Here is a 23,575-nt window from a genome sequence, read left to right as displayed (position 1 = left end):
TTATTCTAAATAAAATAATTAAAATATTTAATTATATCATTCTTCTCATTTTTCAGAAAATGAACCAAACACACCAAAACAGTTTTTCAAATACAACCAAACACTGAAAAATATTTTTCAAAAAATAACTCATTTTCCAAAAATTATTTTCTAAAAGTCATTTTTCTACTTTTCAAACAGATCCTTAATAATTTTGACACTATTACAAAAATTAATGTTCCAATTAAAATTTAAATTTGTAACATTCCATTAAAGAGAGTCACAGTTAGTTATCCGCTTGCCCGTCTTTGTCAAATGGCAAAATTTATAATTATACAAAGATGCAAAGAGAGGAACAGAAGTTAGACTAATCCGTTCTCTATGCAGAATCCTCAAGAACTGGAAATATCTCGTGATCTCCTTCTCCAGTTGACAAATCAAATACAGTACAGTTAGTTCTTCATTCAATTTGATCACAATGGAGTTAACTATTTCATCGTCGCTCCGCTCTAACACTTATACGCCGCTTCGTTTCTCCCGAAAAGCATCGCTGTTTCCTATTGGTTATTCCCGATGTCTAGGATCGTTTCCTTCTAGGGCGCAGAATACAGAGGCTTGCGATGCTAGTGATGGTCATCATGTGGAAAACGATGGTTTTGTGCTAGATGATGTTCCTCATTTGACCGATTATCTCCCTGATCTCCCGGTAATTTATAACTTCATAGAATAATAAGGAGAAAATTTATGCTCTAATTTCATAATATTTTCTGTAAGATTTATGTCGTAATGTTGAAATTCATGTTAATTTCTACATTTTCATTTCAGACCTATACGAATCCCTTGAAAAGGACTCCGGCATATGCGATAGTCAAGTAAGCTTCTCTGGAGCTTCAATGTAACTGTATTATGTGGAGATGCATATGCTTGTTGGTAATACTAAATCCATTGCTTAATAGTTCTATATCATCTTTATTGTCCAGGAAAACCTTTGTCAACCCGGAAGATCTTGTAGCTCGAGATGTATGCGCTTTCAATTAGTGCTTGTGCTTGATTGATCTTTTACTTTCTGAATTCAGTTTGATGGTTGTCATCTTTTTTCTTCAGATTATAGGTCAGAGAGGCAGTTCGAGAGGTGTACATTTTAGACGTGCAGGGCCTAGAGAAAAGGTTTTTACTATTTCATGCATTATAGAAGTGAAATCAGATTAGCCTGGGTCTAATGTACTCCTGATATCAGGTTTATTTCACTCCTGAAGAAGTCCGCGCTTGCATTGTAACATGTGGTGGTCTTTGCCCAGGAATCAATACTGTTATCCGTGAGATCGTATGTGGCTTAAAAAATATGTATGGAGTAGATGATGTGCTTGGGATTCAGGTTGGTTAATGTGAAGCACTTTTAAGGTTCTAAACATAGTCCTGTAGTTTATTTCTTTTTGAACACTAGAACTTATGGCCAAACTCCAAAGTCATATATGCATTCTTATGTCCTATTATACCTTATTAATGTATCTCTTCTATTTTTTCTATGAGTGTCTCTTTAATTGTTTTCTTTTAAATCCTGGAAGGGAAGGGCTTATAACATAGGGTTATCCATCATTTGTTGGGAGATGGTTATCTGGGAAATAAGATGCTTTCATTTGTTGTTATTGAAATAATGTTATTTAAAGACATCCCTTTTCATGTTAGGAATGAAAAACACAACATCTGTAGTTCCTGTCCTAAAGTCTATACAATTGGTATGCTAATCTTTTTGGCAAAGGTGTAATGTCAACATGGCTGTCAAATATTTTTATTTTCTGTAATTCTTAGCTCCTATTTAGTGCTAACATCATTGCTTTTTATTAAGGGAGGCTATAGAGGATTTTACTCCAAAAACACCATGAAGTTGACACCAAAAATTGTTAACGATATTCATAAGCGAGGTGGTACCTTTCTTCAAACCTCTAGAGGAGGTCATGATACCAAGAAGATTGTAGACAACATTGAAGACCGTGGAATAAATCAGGCATTTTAAATTTTTTTATGGGATCTTTGTTAATTTTACAAGTTTTATATCTGTACCTAACATCTTTCTTAATTTCCAATTATAGGTTTACATAATTGGAGGGGATGGCACTCAAAAAGGTGCTGCTGCAATTTTCAAGGTATTCATAAAAGCGTCTTTTCCCTTTTTCCCAATCAATCCATAATTACTGCATTTATTTTGTTAATTGTGATTACTTAATTTGTCAAGGAAGTTACAGAAAGGGGCCTTAAAGTGTCTGTAGCAGGGATTCCCAAGACCATTGATAATGACATTGCTGTAAGTATGTCAGAAAAAAAGTGATGCTTATTGTACAATTAAACGAAGAAATAAAATTTGTGTAGCCAACCCCATCTAGATTGGGAGTACAGCATGGTTGAGTTGAATTGAGCATTGTGCTGGAAGACTGAGATACACTTGGTATCACTTATTCTTTAAGCTTGTGGTTGCTTAGATATAAGTTCAGTAACCTTTTCGGTTTTTGTTCTTACTGAATGTTCCACTTTAGTTCTAATTTGCTTTAGTTTGTTGTTCTTGCATTGATATGCGTTTAGGTAATAGACAAATCCTTTGGCTTTGATACTGCTGTTGAGGAAGCTCAGAGAGCAATTAATGCTGCACATGTGGAGGCAGAATGCATGGATAATGGAGTAGGGATAGTTAAGCTTATGGGTCGACACAGTGGTAAGTAGTTCCCCCCATGTATCAGAGGAAATTCTTTCTCATTGTATCCAGCCAAACACTTTCTAAAGTTCTCTAATTTGTCTTGCTTGTACTGGGATAGGGTCCATTGCTTTGTATGCCACTTTGGCAAACCGAGATGTGGTGAGTCTTCTATCTAGAACTTGTGGTATCTTGTGATATTCTATAATGTCACAACTTATTGCTAGTTTGTTTTCAGCTCATTGTCTGCAGCAAATGCTAAGATTTGATCGGATGAAGTCTGATGTTTTGGTCGATTATTATTTATTATACATTTATACCATTCTTCTTGTCAATTTAATATTTGCTCATTGCATGTGTTCTGGGATTTATTCAAATGATTAACAATACGGGAAAGAAAATTAAAGAGGGCCTGCAATGTTTAGTGCTGCAAGAATGTGAATACTCTTTGCAAGTAAAATAACTAGAGAATTATCATTAATTATTGTTGGGTTGGTATCAGGACTGTTGCTTGATTCCTGAGTCCCCCTTCTATTTAGAAGGTCCAGACGGTCTATTTCAATATATTGATCAAAGGCTTAAGGAAAATGGGCATGTGTTGATTGTATTGGCAGAAGGTGCCGGGCAGGAATACGTTGCTCAGAGTGTGCAAGCTTTTGATGGGAAAGATGCATCTGGAAACAGACTATTACTAGATGTTGGTCTGTGGTTAACACAAAAGGTTAAGGTATATCCCCCCCATGTAATGCATGCCTAAAGCATGTTTTCTTGATGGTTCTTTGAGGTTCCTACTTCCTAGTGTTCTATAAGTTGGCTGTCTATTCCTAAATGATCCTGAAGCAGCTAAATGGTTTACTAATCTGTTTAACTTTTTCTTAAAAAATTGTTATGACATTATTTTAATGAAATTCATATTATATCATCATAAAGAACCTCACATTACATCAGATATTTTGAATGCAATCTCCAACTTTAGTTTCCTTGAGCAATGATTTCAGTTCAGTGAAATCTTTAGATTGTAAGATGACTGAAATGAAAATTTTCTCCATGTCTTGTGCTGAGCCCAATGCCAAACAGCGCTTTCAATTGGAACAGTTGTAGAAACACAATATTTCTTTCCATCTCTTTTTATCCTCCATTACTTTTATTCCCTTCTTTAATAAAGTTTCCTTACCATTGCGTGTGTTAGTATGCATTATTTTGGGACTCTTGTTTCTTTCATATTAAATGATTCACAATGGTTGGTTTATTTATGACTTTGCTTTTATTTATCTATTTCAACTCTTGTATCCTTTTACTTGCAGGATCATTTTACAAATGTTCAGAAGATGACAATTAATATGAAATACATAGGTACCTAGCCTGTCTATTTATAATATGTTATTCTGTTCTAGACTTCTAGCAGCTTTTATCTATTCGTGCTCACTTGCTCAGTACTGTTAAGCTAGTATTTTTCATTAATGTATATGGAGTTGGTAATAGTTTTATATTAATGTTGAAAGTAAAACCCTAGTGTAGCCTAGGTATAACCTTAAGGTTGGTCCTTTTTTAGTCTGTAATAAGAATATAAGCATGTACGTCATTCTCAGAAAGTCAGAATGTATGCATTACAATAATATTAACATAATCAATATACATATTCTTTCTCTAGTTTTCATACATTATCTTCTACCTAACTTATAATTGGTGGCTATTCACCATCCACTAGCCCTTCAATCACACAATTTCAACATGCTATCGGCTCTAAACCCTAGAATATAACCAAAGGCTTATTTTTCCAATAGAAACTCCTTCTCGTGACTGTCTTCTTGTTTTGAGCTTTTTTGGTGCTTGTCTCAACAGAATAATGTAATTGGAACCTTGTCATGATCTAATGCCAAAAGTCTTGCTGTTGGAGTCAGGTGGATCTTCCCTCAAGTTTTTGCCTAGATCTCACTTTCTAGTGATTGTTTACTGACATTGCCCACATCAGTGTGCTCCTCCCCCCTCAGAGACCGAGTTTGTGAAGTTTGCTCGCCATATCCACCATCACACTCCCACACGCCACCACCATGTCCCACAATCAGTAGCCTACCTATATCCTATCTTCTTGCTTTTATCACTATGTCCCAGACGAATCCCTTCGTTTCTCCATCTTTCACCTCTATTGTTTTTTTAGAAAGGAACCCTTTCTTTTTGATGTCATGTCCTAGAGTGCTTGCGGCCTTGCGTCACTGTATTGTTTTGAGGGTGTTTGTGCTGGGTTGTCTCTTGATGCTTTCATCTTAATCTGTGAGGGTCGTATATAATACCATGTTTCTTGGAGCTATTCACATCAGGTACTTTCATCCTCTAGCCATGTCGATTGGGTTTATGATCTTATTTAGTACAATGGAGTGTTTGTCTTAATTTAAGCTTGGAGCTTCCAGATGTTCTAGTTTGAGGGTGAACGTTGAAATATAGAAACCCTAGTGTAGTCCTATCTTAGGATTACCCCGTTATGCAGCCCATTATATTCCTTTATAACTTATAAGCATGCTTGTCTCTCTAATGTAGGCCTAACATTATTCTTAATACAATTCTTTTTTCATAGATTAGCTTCTGCCTAAGTGGTGGGCGGTGGCTATTTTCCTCCCGCCAGGCCTTCAATCCTTTAATTTCAACAATATATTCAAAACTTGTTTCAGTACATTCATTTCAATTGATCATCTATGCAAAGACATTCATGTTTGCGTGTGGGGCTTGGTGGTTAACTCTGACTCTCTGAGGCCCCTTTGCTTCTTCAGTATAATATGACATTATTCTTTATACAATTTTTTTTCTTTATTTCTTTAGTTTTCATAGATTAGCTTCTGCCTAGTTGGCAGGTGGTGGCTATTCGCTTCCCACTAGACCTTCAATCCTTTAATTTCAACAATATATTCAAAACTTGTTTCAATCATTTCATTTGAACATTCATCGTTACATGTGGGCTTGGTGGTTTACTCTGGCACTCTGAGGCCTCATTTTTTCTTCAGTATGATGTTACTTCTAGATTTATTACTCAACCATTATGCACCAATGTCAATATTGCACCCCACCCTCCGTGTGTGAGCATTTGTATGTATGTGGCTGTGGCTATTTCTTTTAGTATTGGATAGTAAAATTCATTTGGGGATTAGAATTGGCTTAAGTGACTAGATGGGCTAAAAATCATAATATTGCTCAATTAATATCTGTACATAGCTTCTTTCTTTCATAGCTTTCAGCAGGTCATTAATTTCCATACCTGTTTTATCTCTGCAGACCCCACATACATGATCCGAGCAATCCCAAGTAATGCATCAGATAACATCTACTGCACACTTCTTTCACAAAGTGCTGTTCATGGAGCAATGGCAGGGTATACAGGTTTCACTGTTGGACCTGTAAACAGCAGACATGTTTATATCCCAATAGAGGTAAGTTTTTTGCGAGTCAAAAACTTGAGAGGTCCCTTTATACTATAGCATTTTGTTTAATTTAGTCCCTATACCCTAATTTTGTTCAATTTGATCCTCTTACTTCATAAGATAGTACAATTAAGTGCAATCACTAACACCATTTAATATTTTTGTTGAGTTTTCTAATGTGGCAGTAATGTCATAAATGCCATGTCAAAATATTTTTACATTGTATAGCCATGTCAGATTTTTAAAAAAGTAATTAAATTATTAATAAGATATAAATTTTGAGGAGGATTACAGTTAGCCTTCTTTCTTTCTTTCTCATTCCACTCCCCTCCATCACCTCAATTGGGGAAAAACCTTAAAACATATTGACAATCTGGGCTCCTTCCACAGCATTGTGGTTTAATAGAATCCAACTCTGAATAGTGTAACTGTTAAACAATAAACTCAATTGTATATTTCTATATGTTCTGTGTGTCAATGTACAAGGAAGTATAGAGCTATTTATATTAGACAAGAACTAATCCTAGCCATAGGTTTCAAATACCTAAAACTAAGGCTAAGAGAGATCCTCTCAACTAACACCCTATTTCTCTAACAGTAACAAAGTGATATCAATGGTTGTAGGAGTGAAGCCATCTTTCAGGTTCCTTCCCCAAGAAATGAATTTATAAAAGTTGATCTCCAGAGTTGAATTCTCCCTGTAATGTATCAAGAAAGTCAATTTATCTATTTTATTTATTTTTGAAAAGAAGATTGGGGGAGGATGGGAAGATGAGATGATGATTGATGACACATTATACTAACAAAAAAGTGAAAAACCATTAGAGGTGGAGAGCATGCATTGAAGCTTGCATTAGAATAACTGGGAGAAGAGGGTTGGTGATAGTGCCTGTACTTCAGGGAGTCGAGCAAGAAGCAAAGGAAGAAAACTTACTAGTCTCTCCTTTAAAAAAATCAAAATTTTAATTAATAATTTTTTTAAAAAAAAAACATCAAAATTTTAATTAATAATTTTTTTTTTTAAAACAAAAACAAGTGAAATTTGACATGGATTTATCATGTTAAAATATTTGATGTGACAGTGACGTCATAACTGCCATGCCACTATGCCAGTGGACTTTACAGAATTCATAAATGATTTTAGTACCATTTTTGGTGTTAAAGACTATCTTGATTGTACCATTTTTGAAGTACAAGGATCAAATTGAATAAAATTAAGGTACAAGGACTAAATTGAACAAAATGCCCCAAGTATAGGGACCTCTCAAGTATTTTGACCCTTTTTGTGCATCTCTGTGCTTATAAATATTACTTTAGTTATTACATGTGTATTTCATTCTCTGTAATCCTGCATTGGTTAGAGCCAAACAGTTACTCTTTAAAATCTGTTTGACCTCTTGTTTGTGACCCTTAGGACATTTCTAGAAAAAGAGGTGTTTGGGAGTTGGGGTTGATTGGTAATGCCAGGGTGTCAGTTCGGTTTATAATTTTTGATGGCCAAGTTATCTATGCCTGACACTGAGTCCTTCAACTTTTCTTGTACTAAATTCATCAGTAACCTGTGTTCTAGCTTTTCCCATGGAGAATAGTGAAATGCTTTTAAGGATGAGCAATAGTTTCCTTCCTAAGGATATGTTGTTGCCGGTAATATTATTATTGTTATTATTGGTATATCTAATGGGGATGAGAGTTGTGATTTGAACCCAAACCCACAATTTAGAAATGGATGTAGACTACAAGCCAAACCCTTAATATGGTTTTTTTATGGGAAGAGCTAAAATTTCCTTCTAACCTGAAACTCTAAGGCAAGAGCGCTATAGTTATCGCTTCTGTGATGATTTCATGGTCTTAAGGCGACTCTCTATGGTGATGTTCTTCTCCAAACTTTGACTTAATATTTTTTACCAATAAATTCAGTATGTAATAATCAACTCTTCTGGTTTTGCTAGTTTTTGAAATTGTAATTTTTATTTCCTTTAAATGTTTACATGAGATCTATTGCTTACTTGGTGGTGTGGCTTGCAGCGTGTGACTGAGACTCAAAACAGGGTGAACTTGACAGACAGGATCTGGGCTCGGCTTCTTGCGTCCACTAATCAACCAACTTTCCTCCACAAGTGCGAGTCTATTCGAGAAAGAGTTGATAAGAAGACTATGGATGCTATTAATGACCAAAGGATTACTTCTATCTAGGTTGATTCTTAAGCAGCTGCTGTGTGTAGTGATTGAGAGGAGGTATGGTTGTGCACATGAATTAGTTGAACAAGGCATGTTCAAGATCCACTTGATGTCTGTTAAATGAATTTTAAAATTTGTTCAAACTTGTTTATTTTACTCGTAGTAAACAAGTGTACTGTTTATTTTTGGTAAATGTATTCTTTTAAATTGAATGCAGACAACTACAAAGAGAGAATGCAAATTTTAAGTGAACCGAGTTTGAAGACTATTCAAAGTTTGGTTTCTATATAAATGAGTTTTAAACACTTTAGGGGATCATGGAATGTTAGATTACCATAAAGAATGTTAGATTACTTTAAAGAATGTTAGATTGTTGGGAATGTTAGATTTTTGTGTTTGGTTTATAATTAAGGTATGTAAATAAGACAACAGTACTAAGAGAAATTGATTAAAATGGCAAAAGTCCAAAATTAGTAATAAGAAAGTTCAAAATTAGTAATAAGACAAAGGAATGTGAGATTACCTAAGTAATTAAAGAGTATCTCATTGTTTCACTTGTCTAATTTATTTCATAATACAATAGACAGTCATCTCCCAATGACCTAGATATCTCTAAGTCATAACCCCATTGATCATCAAATAAATGTTCAACATATATATCCAAGTCCTTGTTTGTTGGAACTTCTGCAATTAATCTTACAACATCATTGCTTAACTTCCTAACTTGAGTTTTTCTTGAGTTACGTTCTTTCTACTCTTAACCTTAACTCAAAAGTTCACATTTTTATCACAAAATCTTAATTGTTTTATCATTTCTTAAATTAGTATACTAGCTCATCACAGTTGAAATGGTCAAAATACTCGACTCTATCATCCCTATAATCAAATTTTGGATGCCAGGCCAAATTCCCACCAATATGGAGTTTTATGCTAAAGATAAATGCTTCCTCACTAACATCTATAAAATGTAGTAAAATAAGTTCTATTTTTACCTTTCACAATTAATTACGGTAAAATAAGTAAATATAAGAAGTCCCATCAAACAATAACAACACAATCATATGTAATGCTATTGAATGAACTTTGGTCTTTGATATGTGGGTATATAAAAAAAAATAAAAATAAAAAAAGAACTTTTAAGCAAGTATAAATGGTCTCCATATGCTTTCCCCTTTTTACTATTCAACTACAAAAAAAAAAAAAAAAAAAAAAAAAAAAAAAAAAACAACAACACATTATCTCTTTTCTTTTTTCTTTGTAGCAGAGGTCCCCACTAAACATTAACAAAAGAACCCAACACATTGCAAATGCTAGCATCACTTAAACCAACACAAGTAAGACAAAATATATATACCTTTTATATGCGAGCAGAAAAAAGAAACAAACACTACAACTTTGACTTATGCAAACATAGTTAAAGTTTGAATACTTACAAGTAGGAGTTGTATTAAACTCACTATCCTCCTACTAGTCATTGCAAATGAATGACGTCCTTTCTTCAATGGGTTAGAGTTTTGGAAAGCTAGGGTTGAAAATTAGGTTGCATAAAAGGAAAAAGGGAAGAAATTGGATAAATATATTAAAAGGGGAAGAAATTGGATAAATATATTAAGTGGCATATGAAATTTTAAAAATGTTCATGGTCTAAACGGTGTTTAACGGAATTATATAACAGAAGGGACTAAATTGGCTAACGTAAGAAAGATTGAGGGATCGAAACTGTTCAAATTAAAAACTAGGAACTACGTTACAAATACGTTAATAATTGAGGAATCAAAAATGCGATTCCCTTTTAAAAATAAATTATGCAGACAATAGTGTCAGATATTATTGTTTTTCAACTGCCTAAAATAAAATTGATACATAGTAAAAAAAATTTGATATTTCAATTTCACTCGTGTGAGTCGTGACTACATGACATTTTTTCCACAACATATGACTTATCTTTAATGTTTAGTACTCACCGTAAGTTTCTACACTTGCGAATCTCTAAGAATGATAGTTCTTTTTTCTTTTTGGTAACTAGAGAATTGTAATTGGTAATCAAGTCTCCATTAGATAAATCCCTTATTTTTGCAGTAAATTCACAATTTTATTTTATATTTTTTGTTGAGAATGCAGTAATTCACAAATTATATAAAATAAATTTTATTAAAAATATATATGCAGAAAGAGATGTTGATAAGAAATAAATTGAATTATGGTTTGCTCACCGGGCATGAGAGTTCTCTTTCACTCACTTCCTGGCTGGTACCACTCTTTTCACTGTCTATTAAATTTCCACTTATCTCTACTCTACTTGCGTCTAATTTCTTGAAACGATTTCATTATACCTATTTGCCCCTTGTTCTATGCCCGTTCTATTATCTCCCCCAGAGACTTGAAATCCCAGATTCTCAAGAATTTGTGAAACCCAATTGCAAGGTCGAATTTCAGCTCCCAAAGCTTCATGGGTTTGCAGTTAAAGCTGGTACCTTTACCCCATTGAAGCCTCATAAATTGGAAATTAGGATTGGTTAGTGGAAATCTTGTCTTAAAATGGCAGAAAATTAGAAGAAAAAAGAGAAAACAGTGAAACTGGGTATTAAGATCATATGGCCATGATGATGCTTCACACTGTATCCAACCCTTCACCACCCAAAGCCCCCACCACTGCCTTCAAATCCAATACCTTTCAGGGAGTTGAGTCGTGCTCAACAATGGCGGAGCTTAAGCAGCTCCATGCCCAATTCATAAAGCTTGGCCTTTCATGTGACAATGATGCCATGGGCCGAGTCATCAAGTTCTGTGCCATATCTGAATCTGGAGACTTGAACTACGCCCTTAAGGTGTTTGATACATTGCCTGAACCAGATACCTTCATATACAACACCATAATCAGAGGGTACTTAAAAAGCCAGTTTCCTGAAAGTTCAGTTCCTTTTTACTCCAAGATGTTACTGAACTCAGTCATACCCAATAACTTCACTTTCCCTCCGTTAATTCGCTGTTGTTGCGTCGCCAATGCGATTGGAGAAGGAAAGCAGGTACATGGTCATGTGATCAAGTTTGGATTTGGGTCTGATGGGTTTTCCCAGAACAATCTGATCCATATGTATGTGAATTTCAACTGCTTGGAAGAAGCTAAGAGGGTGTTTGATAGGTTGCCGGTGAAAGACGATGTGGCATGTACGACGCTAATTAGTGGGTATGCCCAGTGGGGGTATCTTAATGAAGCTTTGAGTGTTTTTGAGTCAATGCCGGAGGAAAAGAACTCTGTCTGTTGGAATGCTATGATTGCATCATATGTCAAGAATGACCGGTTTTACGAGGCATTTGCTTTATTTCAGAGAATGCGGGCTAAGGGCGTTACGATTGATAAATTTGTTGCTGCAAGTATTTTATCGGCTTGTACGGGACTAGGAGCTCTAAAACAAGGGGAGTGGATACACGACTACATCAAGAAAAGCGACGTTTATGTGGACTCCAAGTTGGCAACAACGATTATTGATATGTACTGCAAATGTGGATGCTTGGATAAGGCATTCGATTTCTTTAATTCACTCCTGGTGAAAGGGCTTTCTTCTTGGAATTGCATGATTGGAGGGTTTGCGATGCATGGCAAAGGAGAGGCGGCAATTAAGCTTTTGAAGGAAATGGAAAGGGAGAAGGTAGTTCCCGATTACATTACCTTTGTGAATGTCCTGAGTGCTTGTTCTCATTCGGGTTTGATTGAAAAAGGGAAATATTACTTCGATTATATGACAAAAACTTATGGCATTGAGGCCGGGATGGAGCATTATGGATGCTTGGTTGATATGCTTGGACGAGCGGGATTACTAGAGGAAGCCAGGAGAGTAATCGAGGAAATGCCTATTAATCCCGACGTAGGCGTCCTGGGTGCCCTTCTCGGAGCCTGTAGAATCCACAACAACTTGGACCTCGGTGAAGATATTGGGAAGAAAGTAATCGAGTTGGAGCCTCACAACAGCGGGCGCTACGTGCTGCTAGCCAATCTATACGCCAATGCGGGTAGATGGGAAGACGTGGCCAAAGTGCGAAAGCTGATGAACGACAGAGGAGTAAGAAAGCCCCCGGGCTACTCTATGGTCGAATTGGGTGGCGTGGTTGATGAGTTCATCGCGGGAGGAAGGACTCATCCTCAAGCACGAGAGATATATGGCAAAGTGCATGAAATGCTGGACAGGATTAGGCTCGAAGGCTACGAAGCTGAAGCACATGAAATGAGCGAGGAGGAAAGGGAGAACCCGGTGTACTACCACAGTGAGAAATTGGCAATTGGGTACGGGTTACTGAAGACTGAAGCGGGGGAAACCATTCGCATCACGAAGAATTTGCGAGTTTGTAGAGACTGTCACCAAGCCAGTAAGCTGATATCGAAAGTGTACAATCGAGAAATCATTGTTAGGGACAGGAATCGGTTCCACCATTTTAAAGGAGGAGAGTGTTCTTGTAATGACTACTGGTAAATATGGACTATATTGTGCATTCCCTTATCCGTAAAACGAAAAAAGGAAATGACAGTTTAGTTGAGGGTAAATACTATTGCATTTAGGTCTAAAGTTGGGGCAGAATTAGTTGTTGAGGTGACAAAACTTGTAGTTCTTGTGGGTCTTTGTATAGAGAAAATGGCTTCTTGCTTTGGTTTGGAGATTTGATGGACATTAATGTGGATCTTTACATATATATGATATATGGATGGCTTCCTCTGGTTCAGGTAACAATTTATTGTGGATATTCTGGCTGTTGCTAAATTCACTAATTCAAAGATTCAAAGTCACCAACTTCAATTCCCTGGGATAGTTATGCTGTGCATGGTACATACGGATGCAAAAACGACGTCGTTTTATTAAAAACGCGCGTCTTCCCTTAAAAAAAAAATTCAGGTTTGATTCCCAGCAACAGCATTATGTTGTTCATTCATTCTGGAATTTTAGTTCATAGATTATGGAATTTTAGTTCATTGATTCTGGAATTATAGTTCATCGATTCTGGAATTGTAGTTCATCGATTCTGAAATTTTAGTTCATAGATTCTGGAATTTTAGTTCATTCATTCTGGAATTTTTAGTTCATAGATTAGATTCTGGAATTATAGTTCATAGATTATGGAATTATAGTTTATCGATTCTGGAATTATAGTTCATCGATTCTAGAATTTTAATTCATATGTTGTTGCTGGGAATCGAACCTGTTTTTTTTTTTTTTTTTTTTTAAGAAGAGACGCGCGTTTTTAATAAAACGACGTCGTTTTTGCATCCGTATGCACCATGCATGGTGGATACGGATGCACAGCATGCCAGTGGACCCAGTTCACCTTGCAAGGTGGACTAAGGTCCAAAACGTGCGTTTGGAATGGGACCTTTTTTCAGCCAATGATTTTTTTTTTTTTTGAATATAGAGTTCAAGAATTATGAATATAGAGTTCAAAAATTGTGAATATAGATTCAAAATTGTGTTATACTGTTGGATATAGAGTTCTTAATTGTGAATATAGAGTTATGAAATTGTGTTTATAGAGTTGTAAAATTGTGAATATTGAGTTCAAAAATTGTGAATATAGAGTTTTGCCATTGTGAATATTGAGTTCTGTAATTTTGTATATTGAAATATAAAATTGTGAATATAGAGTTCAAAAATTGTGAATATAAAGTTAAAAAATTGTGAATATAGAGAAACGAATTCTGAAGACAAACAGCAAGTTAAAGACAAGGAAGTAAGCAATTTTTTTTTTTTTAAATATTCAAACAGCGTCGTTTTGAAGCAAAACGATGCCGTTTTGGACCTGGATCCACCTTGCAAGATGGACCTGGGTCCATGGCATAACAACTGTTGTATACCCGAGTAGCGATGGAAATAGGCTAGGCACTTATCAAGGCCTACGGGCTACGACTAGCCTATTTCCATCCCTATACCCGACTAGGGGGCGTTTCGATATTAAGTTTGATTTTTTTCACTTTTGATTTTCCGATTTAAAAAAAAAAAAAGATGATGTCATTCGGTTTAACATTATAGTTTGGTTCGATTTGAAAAGTTCGGTTTCAAATCGGTATTCGGTTTAATTTAAGAACCTCAATTCTTAATATTTCCTAATTTTCTAAACACATTACCAAACAACACATATTCACATAATCCAATTCCAAAGTCTAACACATCATATAACAAAATAGCAATAAAAAATCCAAACACTCTACAAAATACTAATTACGAAACATCAGATAGTTCAAATCCAAAGTTCAACAACTACAAACATGATATAACAACATAACAATCCAATAATCTTCGATTGGCTCATATGTAAACATTGTAGTGTTTTGTTGACCATATGAAGAATCATCCATTATATAGTTAATATTTAATATTAACTTGACCTTTCTCATGTGGGAGGTCATGAGATCGAGTCTTAGTGGAGGCGTTATTGACTCTTTGTGTTTCATTAGATTGAGAAAGTATGTTTGAACGGATACTACAATGTAATAGAGTCAGTAGCATTCAAAAAGAAAAAAGCCAAATTAAACTACCTCAGACGAGCCACAGAACCCGAATTATTATGAATGGATGGTTTACTCCCTATGTTAGTTTATAATAGAGTTAATTCCAAACTTTTTTCTAATAAAGAGGACTAAAAGTTGACTGTCATCTATAAATCTAGAACTAAAAATAGAATTAACTCTTTATAGTATAATATACTACATTTTAAGTGGAGTTAATTCCATTTTTTGTCCTAAATTTATAGGTGGTAGTCCACTTTTAGTCATTTTTTTATCAGAACATCCCTTTTTGGTCCTAATATTATTCTGACATGACCAATTTTGTTCCTTTATCAAAGAAATCGTTAAAGTTTCGTTAAATACAAGGGCATTTTGCTCTTCAATTATGATTTTTTTTCAAAAAAATAAACATAAAAAATATAACTGGTCATCGCACTTTGTATTAAAAAGATCAAAATGTCCTTCAATTTAACAAAATTTCAACGATTTTGTTGATAGAGGACCAAAATGGGCCATGTCACAATAATACTAGGACAAAAAATGAATGTTTTGATAAAAAATGACTAAAAGTGGACTGTCACATATAAATCTAGGACAAAATTAAAATAAAATTAATTCTTCTAAGTGCAATGCACGAATCTGAATAGTGGTAAGTATCATTATTCCAAAAGGCTGAACCCCAACCCTAAGGGCCCCCCACACCCTAGTGGTAAGTATCATGATTGAATATAATGATGCGTAAAGCTAGTTTTTAAAAATCTAACGAACAAATTAAAATAATTATAGGTTAAATATAAACTTCATACTCATTATTTATATAATTTAAGAGTTAACATATTATAGTGGAAAGACATCGGGTGCAAATAATTATTTTTTCATTGAAATCTAAACTTATTTGAGATCATTATTTATTGCACATTCCTAAAACTTTATAAATTGTCTTCATATACATCAAAATACATATGATTGTTTTGCACTCCAAAATGTTTTCAATGAAGTTAGATCACACAAAGGTAGAAGACACAGTAGATGTGTGATGAAGAAGTTAGGTATAGCACACAAAATATGTGATTAATTAAAACCTTCCTATAAATAAACGAACAATATTGTATATCTATCAAAAGTAAGAAAAGTATTCTATCACTTATGACAATTTAGACAAAATGAAAAACATATTTAGGTTGTTTATTTTTTCTTATTTGTATCAACAAAGTTGAGCATGATGCTTTTGGGTCATAATTTGGCCACCTGGGTATTGCAAAATATTTTGGAGCTCATGGTTGTTATCCACACAATTAGTGTGAACGTGGAATGAGGAAACAAAGTCAAGGTCTAAGGTTTCCTACTTTTATGTGAATGCATGGCTGTGTTTAGAGCTCCTTTAGTATAAAAGTTGTGTCCTTCACTATTCATGATGCACTCAAAAAGTTGTGTACTTAGTATATAGTCAGGTTCGCCTACGTGATTGCTAGTGCAAGCTATCCGTAGTAGGTCTGTGTAGCCTGTCGAAAGCGTGTCAGGGTTTTAACTGCACCGTTATCGGGCAAATAACGCTTTTAAGGTAGTGTTATTATAACACGGCACAGATTTTCTTTCTACCATACACCCATAGTGTCTGTGCTTCTTAATTAAAAGGCTTCCAGATCGTGTGTTGACGTTGTACATTTTCACAATAGTATTCACGGCATTCACCACTCACGGCTTCTCCCAGGGCCAGAGGATGTTAATTTTGGGTCTTAACTACCAACAAAGCCATTATCTCCGTCGTGGCCCCGCCCTACGGCAAGCTCACACCACCAGGCTACTACTTGATCTTCCTCGCATCGTGGCATATCCGGGGAATGTGGGTGCATATTAATTAAATACAAGGATGTAATTAAGCCATTGTTTTTTTTTAATTTTGTTGTCGGCTTTCTAGATGTCATTTCTTCAGTGATATTTCAGAATAAAGAAACATATACACAATAGAAAGTAAAAACACACACACAATAACAACAAAAACAATAATAAAATAGAGTTCACTACCTTATACCTCTAAGATTGAGTTTCGAAACTTTCAGAATCTCAGTGATCTTGAGTTCTTATAATTATGTAATTTACTAATTTATATCTTGTCCCTGTAAGTTTGTTGCCGCATAGTGTTATAAATTGAGGAATTATATGATGTGATGCAACAAAAGCAGTGGGTTTGTATGTAGTATTTGTCCAGGTCTTTGTTTGCCATCTCAGTTGTCTGTCAAAGAATATATAAATATGCTTCAAGAATGTCACTTTTCAAGGAATTACAAATTTGAATGATAATTCCCAATTGTTATTGACTATTTTATATGTTGACACAATATAATAAATATTTTATTATTTATTTTATATATATTTACAATCATACAAAAATGTGTTGATATTGAACTTTTGCATGCATGAGACCTCGATTTTCTTAGAAACGTAACAGCCCTAAGCGTGGTCTCCAAAAACCAATTGTTATATTGTGAATCCTGATTCAATACACATAATTTGACTTCATAATGTACAAAAATGTATAAAATTTATGTTCATAATACACATACAAATAAACATGATATAATGAACATGAATTTTGTGCATTATAAACATAAATTTTGAGCATTATAAACATGAATTATGTATATTATGAATATGAATTATGTGTATTAATGTATTATGTTAAGTGTTAATTATGTGTCTTTATTATATTGTATTAATGTGTATCTGTATTATGCACATAAATTTTGTACATTATAAACTTAAATTATGTATATTATGAAGTCAAATTATGTGTATTGCACTGTGGACCCTGGTCCACGATATAAATTGCCTCTAGAAACAGACCTAACCGAACCCACGATTCCAAGCTTCATTCAACCATTAATTAATATGAACAATCCAACATGTAAGTTTACCATTAATTAATTAAATCGAGTAATAGGATCTACATGACTACATGAGTAGATCACCATCAAGTACATACTATATTATGCTTTCACATATATTTCATGGCTGCCATATATGAAAGTGTAGAAGAATATTTTCCATATCTCTCTTGTATATATTTAATCGTATTAATTTTTTAATTTCCATGTAATTAGTATTCTACTTTAGGTACATACATTTTCTGTTCATTGTTACATTTAAAATATCTTGTATAAATAGGCTATGTATGTTTATTTGTTTAGCAGCTACTCCAACTACTATGAGAGGTAAAGGAGTCTAAAGCAAACCTCATTGGTAAGTTTATTGCCTTATTCATGTTGTTAAGATAGCTATCAGCTAACAACCATTTTATCAAACAGGGCCAAAATCATTTTTGTGCAAAGGATTTTGCCACTGTGTCTAACATTTGTCAAACCCAAGTACCCAACAAGGGACTAACCACTTGACTGTGTCCAATTTATAAGTATTATATAACTTAGAGACTGAATTAACAATACTGAGAAAAACTAAGTGAAATTTTATTTAAAATAAAAAATTGATAACGGAAAAAATTTACACTATAGACAATAATCGAGTACTATCCAACCAAAACTCGAATTTAAAAACTATGGACAGTGGCACACAAGTTGGAGAAATTAAAGAAGCATTATTGTAGAAGCTATTATCGGCCGCCTAAGCGATAACTTCTGCCACGAAAAGCTACATTTGAATTTGAATAGGTTGATGTTTCCTCGGTTTGTTCTGAAGTGTTTGTCGTTTGGTTCCTCAACGACGACCACCAAGAACTTCTGCTTCCGTTAAGACGGCGGCCCCTTCCCCGGAAAGCAATTCCGGCCGAGGGATCGCTTCGAAATGGACTGTTCACTTGGAAGCCTTTACCCCAATATGCTACCAGTTTGTGACTATATATACAATATAATGTTAAGAAAACCACATACATCGAATTATGAATAAAATTGTGAATATTTTGTATTTTATTTCAATTTAATCAAATATTAATCACAAAAGGATACACCCAACGAGGAGTCTTGAAGTAGTTTTTTGCGAGAGGATGAAGGACCGTGAGAAAGTAATATATATGGCCGGCAGCTATTCCCAACATGTCTGGTTTTAGAGGATTGCCCAAGATCATATCTATCCCAAGCATGTACCATGGAAGATAGAATCCCTGCATATATATAACAACTCCTATTTATTTAACTAATAACTTGTAAACCATGCAAATAATTACAAACATTCTAGTTGATAACATTAGCCGATTGTAGAAAGGTGTTTGATAAATTAGCTGTTAACTGATAACTGTTTGGTATAATTTCTTTTCTCAAAGAGTTCATTGAAAAAGTAATTTTTTGAATTTTAGTATTTTAAAGTTATAAAAAGCTGATTAACCAAATACTTAATTTTTTTTTAACTAAGTCAAACAAGTGGTCAAATAAAACAAACTTAGGGGGTGTATTCAATCCTGACTTTTGTAGAGTTTTAAAGACTTTTAAAATGATAGATTTTAATAAACTTTGATTGACTTTCATAGAGTCATTCAAAACTTTTTAAAACTTTATAAGACTCTATTAAAGTCTATATAAAAAACATTCATAGACTTTTATCAACTTTTTATTTTAAAAAGTCTACAAAAGTCATTGAAACTCTAAATTGAATACATCCTTACAAACTTTCAATGATTTTTATCATTTATAATTTTCTTACAAAACATTTATAATATATCATAAAATTCTTCTTATTATATAGTTCTTCACTCACATCAATATTCTCAACATTATTATTTTCAGCCATAGTATGCTAACACTTATATGTTAATTACTTATATATATTATTAATAAATATCAACAAAAAAAAAAAAACTGTTTCATTAGAAATTCATAACAATATTGAACAATAAAATTTATAATAAAAGAATTGATCAAATAAAATATTTAAAAACATAATTACAAGTTGCATAAAATAAAAAATAAAAATCTTATATTAATAATATATATATATATATAATTATATTTGATATATGGCTAGAAATCACGCAAAGAACTATTATTTGCAATAGCAATTTGAGACTGCGAACAACAACAAGGTGCTACTCTTTGCAACACCAAATTGTTGTTGCAAATAGTAGTTCGCTATTCGTAGTAACCTGTTGTTAAAAAAAAAAAAAGAGAAAAATATATATTACGAATATAAACATAAAAATAATAAAAATCAAAATATATAATTATTTATATGAATATTATGAAACATATACTAAAATTTGACGATGAAAAATTTAATTTGTTCATGTATTTAGGGAGAATTAGAGAAAGTTAGGGATAAAAAATTCATAGAAAAAAATAAAAATCAATATAAACAAGTAATAATGAAGTAAAAATAATATTATTTCGAATTTTTAGATGAAGATTCTAAAGTTTAGGAGAGAGAGAGAGAGAGAAAAATTGGTAGAGCTTAGGTATAAGGAAAATATAGGATAATGAAGAAAAAAATAATTTTATTAAATTTAGATAGGTTTATAGAGTTTAAATATGGAGAAAAAAATAGAGTCTAAATAGAGAGAGAAAACATTCAAAGTTGTTAGAAAGAAAATTTGAAATCTTGGGGTTGATGGTTGGATTTCAACTATTTATATTTGAGAAGGAAAAGTCTACAAAAGTCTTAAAATTAAAAAGTAAGCAAAAGTTCATAGCTTTTTGAATACCACATGACTTTTAAAGACTCTTTAAAAGTCTTAATCGAATACCACACGACTTTTAAAGACTCTTTAAAAATCTTGATTGAATACCGCATGACTTTTAAAGACTCTCTAAAAGTTTGATTTGAATACCTCGAAACTTTTAAAGTTCATAAAAGTCTTTAAAACTCTATGAAAGTCATGATTGAATACACCCCCTTAGCTGATAAACTAACTATTTTTTCAAACAGCACCTTATGTGTCTTTATAATACACTAATACATAAACTCACCGTTTCTAGCAAAAGAAAAAAAAAATGAATATAAAATAATACTCATAAAACGTGATATCCAGAAGACAATAAACACTATTATAATATAATGGACATCTAATTCAATGGGAATGAACAAGTAATACCCTTACAATGAACATTCTATAATTATGAGATTTTCAAGTTGCAATTTGCAGAATGATGAGTAAGAATGTCATACCTTAAATTCCACAAGACCGTATACATTAATACGCGCATCTGGAAATTCTCGGCCCCAAATATATACGATCATGAATACCAAGGATGCCCCCATGAATGGTGACCACAAAAAGGGAAATATGGCCATCACCTAAGTGCAATTTAATTTTAATATCAACAAAAAGATAACAATTGGTTTAAATATACTCAGACTGTTTGGTAAATAACTGTTAACTGAGCTGATTACATACAAAATAATTTTTCTCAAAAAACTGATCGAAAAAACTGTTTTGAGCAGCTTTTTGAATTTTTACGTTTTGAAATAATAAGCTATTATAAAAGACTAATTAATAACACTTACCAACAAGCCAATTGCTCCAGATAAAAACATCCATACATAGTCGGCTGTCCTCCTGTCAAAAGGCCCCCTCTCCAATTGAACCCCATACCTCAATCTGCTCAATGTTTAGGCATATGCATTATGAAATAAATGAATATTGATATATTGATGGTTAATACTTAGAATTATATTTAATAAAATTGATTAATTCGGGCCGAATTGATTAAATTCGGGCCGAATTGATTAAATTCAACTAATTGAAGGAAATATAAAGACAAGATATAAGTTTTGGAAGAGATAAATAATTAAAGTGTCTTAGTATTGCTTGTGTAATGAGAGTACAAGTATATAGTAACAAGACAAGATGATGCCATAATAAAAATATATCAAAGTTTTTAAAGTTTAACTTACATGATTAGGAGACGAAATGCAAATGTAAACGAAAACGGTCCTATAAAGAAGAAATTTGTCACAAGTCTCCACACCTGCATATATCAGTATTTTGCAATGTTCAAAATAATGCATTTTCCAAAACTGTCTTTTTGTAAGTAAAGACGTTTTTTTTTTTTAATATTTTGAAGTTTTTGATTAAATAATTAATGAATTAGAAGTAGAATTATATATATACCTGAAACCTTCTGAAAACATCAGAATAAAATAGTGAGATGTTCCCCAGATTGTAGAGTTGTAGTTCAAATGCAGCAGTGGTCAAGAAGCAGATGACTGCATAGGTCTTTGCCACAGGTGGCAAAGAATTATAATACCTGAATTGCAAAACATATATACTTCAATAAAAAATCGATATGTAACAGAAATTTTTAATAAATGGGTTAAATTGAAGAAAATTATGTCAAGTTATTAAAATCTTTAAAAAAAAAAAAACTTGCGGACATACTAACCCAGAGTTTTTTTTTTTTCTTTTTTTCTTTTATTCTTTTAATCAAGAATCAAGAATACAGTAATAATAAGCAGATTTTACTTGAAATAGGGTGATGAAAAGCATATATCAACAAGTATTAATAGTGAATTCAATTAAATGAGATGAAAGTTTGAACTTACTCCATAGGTGTAGACATCTTGATATGATATTAGCAATTAGCAGTTCTCTGATCTTGCTTAGAAAGAGATGGTGATTCGTAATCTACAACCAAAGTTCTGAATTTCTGCGAAATTGTCCTCTCCAATGTATGAGCCCTAGTTATATTTATACATATTTTGAGCCTAGAGCCTACAAGAAATAAGAATCTTAGAATGCCTCATATTAGGAGTCCTTTGTTATATTAGAAATAATAAGACCTAATTTTATTATACTAGAAATAATTAGCCTAATCCTGATTATATTGGGAATAATAAGCCCAATCCTCTTGAGTTGCAATTGTTATATCGTGCACCAGGGCGCACAATGCATTGTGTGCCCCGCCCTACCCAAAACGACGTCGTTTTGGTGCATTATCAAAAAAAAAAAATCTTTGTTTCGAATGCACATAAACTCATAACAAAATACATAAACTCATAACAGAATACACATAATCTAACATAATACATAATACACATAAACTCTTAACATAATACACATAAACTCATAACATAATAATACACATAAACTCTTAACAGAATACACATAAACTTTTAATATAATACTCATAAACTCTTAACATAATACACATAAACTTATAACACAATAGACAGAAACTTTTAACTGAATACACATAATGGGATTGGTCCGTTACGTCAATCCCCGTCAACAGCAATTGAAACGGTGGCGTTTTGTGCCTGGGTGCACATTGCTATGTGCGCCGTGGTGCACAATATAAATTGCCTCTTCAGTTATTCTGTATTATGTATCTTTCTTAGACTTTCTCGATCCAATTGCTTTCTTGGACCGACTCATTTGACCTAGACTTGTATACCATCCATCACTATTGATTTAAATAACTGCTTTGGAAAATCCACACACAAGATAGATTTTTTTTTTTTTTTTTTTTTTTTGAAAAAATGACACTTTTCGCCCTGAATTATATGCTTATAAAACAATGATTGACAATTAATTACTATACATGAAAAACACTTATGGCCCAAACCAGCTGACTAACACGAAGCACAATCATTATTGCATGGACCGTAGTCCACACATAAAGTACATTATTTTAACTTATAAAATACATTATCTTATTCTAGAAATTTTATTATTCTAACACATGAAGTGTATACACTTGTAACTCATAAAATAAATTATTCTAACACATAAAGACATAAAGTACATTATTCTAACTCATAAAATACATCTCTTATCCAAAAATTTCGTTATCCTAACAAATATAAAGTACATTATTCTAACACATAAAATATATTATTCTAACTCATAAAATATATAATCTTAATACAAAATGTTTATTATTCTAACAC

General features: G+C 33.1%; 3 protein-coding genes across 3 annotated transcripts; 2 read left to right on the top strand and 1 right to left on the bottom strand.

Moving 5' to 3' along the window:
* The first annotated feature begins 338 nt into the window (after window positions 1-338).
* On the top strand, window positions 339-8,539 carry LOC109151300 (ATP-dependent 6-phosphofructokinase 4, chloroplastic-like). The gene is made up of 14 exons (XM_019299238.1): window positions 339-685; window positions 805-851; window positions 960-999; window positions 1,084-1,146; window positions 1,217-1,354; window positions 1,826-1,984; window positions 2,070-2,123; window positions 2,213-2,281; window positions 2,557-2,686; window positions 2,787-2,827; window positions 3,168-3,392; window positions 3,970-4,018; window positions 5,930-6,084; window positions 8,101-8,539. Exons 1-14 carry the CDS (start codon window positions 458-460, stop codon window positions 8,266-8,268), a joined length of 1,566 nt encoding a protein of 521 aa, XP_019154783.1. The 5' UTR covers window positions 339-457; the 3' UTR covers window positions 8,269-8,539.
* A 1,940-nt stretch (window positions 8,540-10,479) lies between these two features.
* Window positions 10,480-12,977, top strand: LOC109151299 (pentatricopeptide repeat-containing protein At5g66520-like). The gene is made up of 2 exons (XM_019299237.1): window positions 10,480-12,782; window positions 12,817-12,977. Exon 1 carries the CDS (start codon window positions 10,848-10,850, stop codon window positions 12,720-12,722), a length of 1,875 nt encoding a protein of 624 aa, XP_019154782.1. The 5' UTR covers window positions 10,480-10,847; the 3' UTR covers window positions 12,723-12,782; window positions 12,817-12,977.
* A 5,338-nt stretch (window positions 12,978-18,315) lies between these two features.
* On the bottom strand, window positions 18,316-22,330 carry LOC109151302 (derlin-1-like). Its single transcript, XM_019299240.1, has 7 exons — window positions 22,229-22,330; window positions 21,798-21,933; window positions 21,581-21,654; window positions 21,191-21,284; window positions 20,852-20,980; window positions 18,703-18,857; window positions 18,316-18,591 (listed from the first exon to the last, which is right to left on the bottom strand). Exons 1-7 carry the CDS (start codon window positions 22,243-22,245, stop codon window positions 18,351-18,353), a joined length of 846 nt encoding a protein of 281 aa, XP_019154785.1. The 5' UTR covers window positions 22,246-22,330; the 3' UTR covers window positions 18,316-18,350.
* Window positions 22,331-23,575: the final 1,245 nt, after the last annotated feature.

The sequence above is a fragment of the Ipomoea nil genome, unplaced genomic scaffold (genome assembly GCF_001879475.1).
Source record: "Ipomoea nil cultivar Tokyo-kokei standard unplaced genomic scaffold, Asagao_1.1 scaffold2283, whole genome shotgun sequence".
Classification (NCBI taxonomy): Eukaryota; Viridiplantae; Streptophyta; class Magnoliopsida; order Solanales; family Convolvulaceae; genus Ipomoea; species Ipomoea nil.
The sequence above is the reverse complement of the archived record's forward strand: the minus strand, read 5'-3'. Positions and strand labels throughout refer to the sequence as shown.

What these genes read in the sequence shown, in the direction of transcription:
- LOC109151299 (XM_019299237.1), top strand. Translation starts at nt 10,848, where the DNA reads ATGGCCATGATGATGCTTCACACTGTATCCAACCCTTCACCACCCAAA.
- LOC109151300 (XM_019299238.1), top strand. Translation starts at nt 458, where the DNA reads ATGGAGTTAACTATTTCATCGTCGCTCCGCTCTAACACTTATACGCCG. An exon ending in ATGATGTGCTTGGGATTCAG is followed by an intron (nt 1,355 to 1,825) that starts GTTGGTTAATGT and finishes CTTTTTATTAAG; the next exon opens with GGAGGCTATAGAGGATTTTA. An exon ending in AAGACCGTGGAATAAATCAG is followed by an intron (nt 1,985 to 2,069) that starts GCATTTTAAATT and finishes TTCCAATTATAG; the next exon opens with GTTTACATAATTGGAGGGGA.
- LOC109151302 (XM_019299240.1), bottom strand. An exon ending in GCATTTCGTCTCCTAATCAT is followed by an intron (nt 21,285 to 21,580) that starts GTAAGTTAAACT and finishes AACATTGAGCAG; the next exon opens with ATTGAGGTATGGGGTTCAAT. An exon ending in ACGGTCTTGTGGAATTTAAG is followed by an intron (nt 18,858 to 20,851) that starts GTATGACATTCT and finishes ATATATATGCAG; the next exon opens with GGATTCTATCTTCCATGGTA.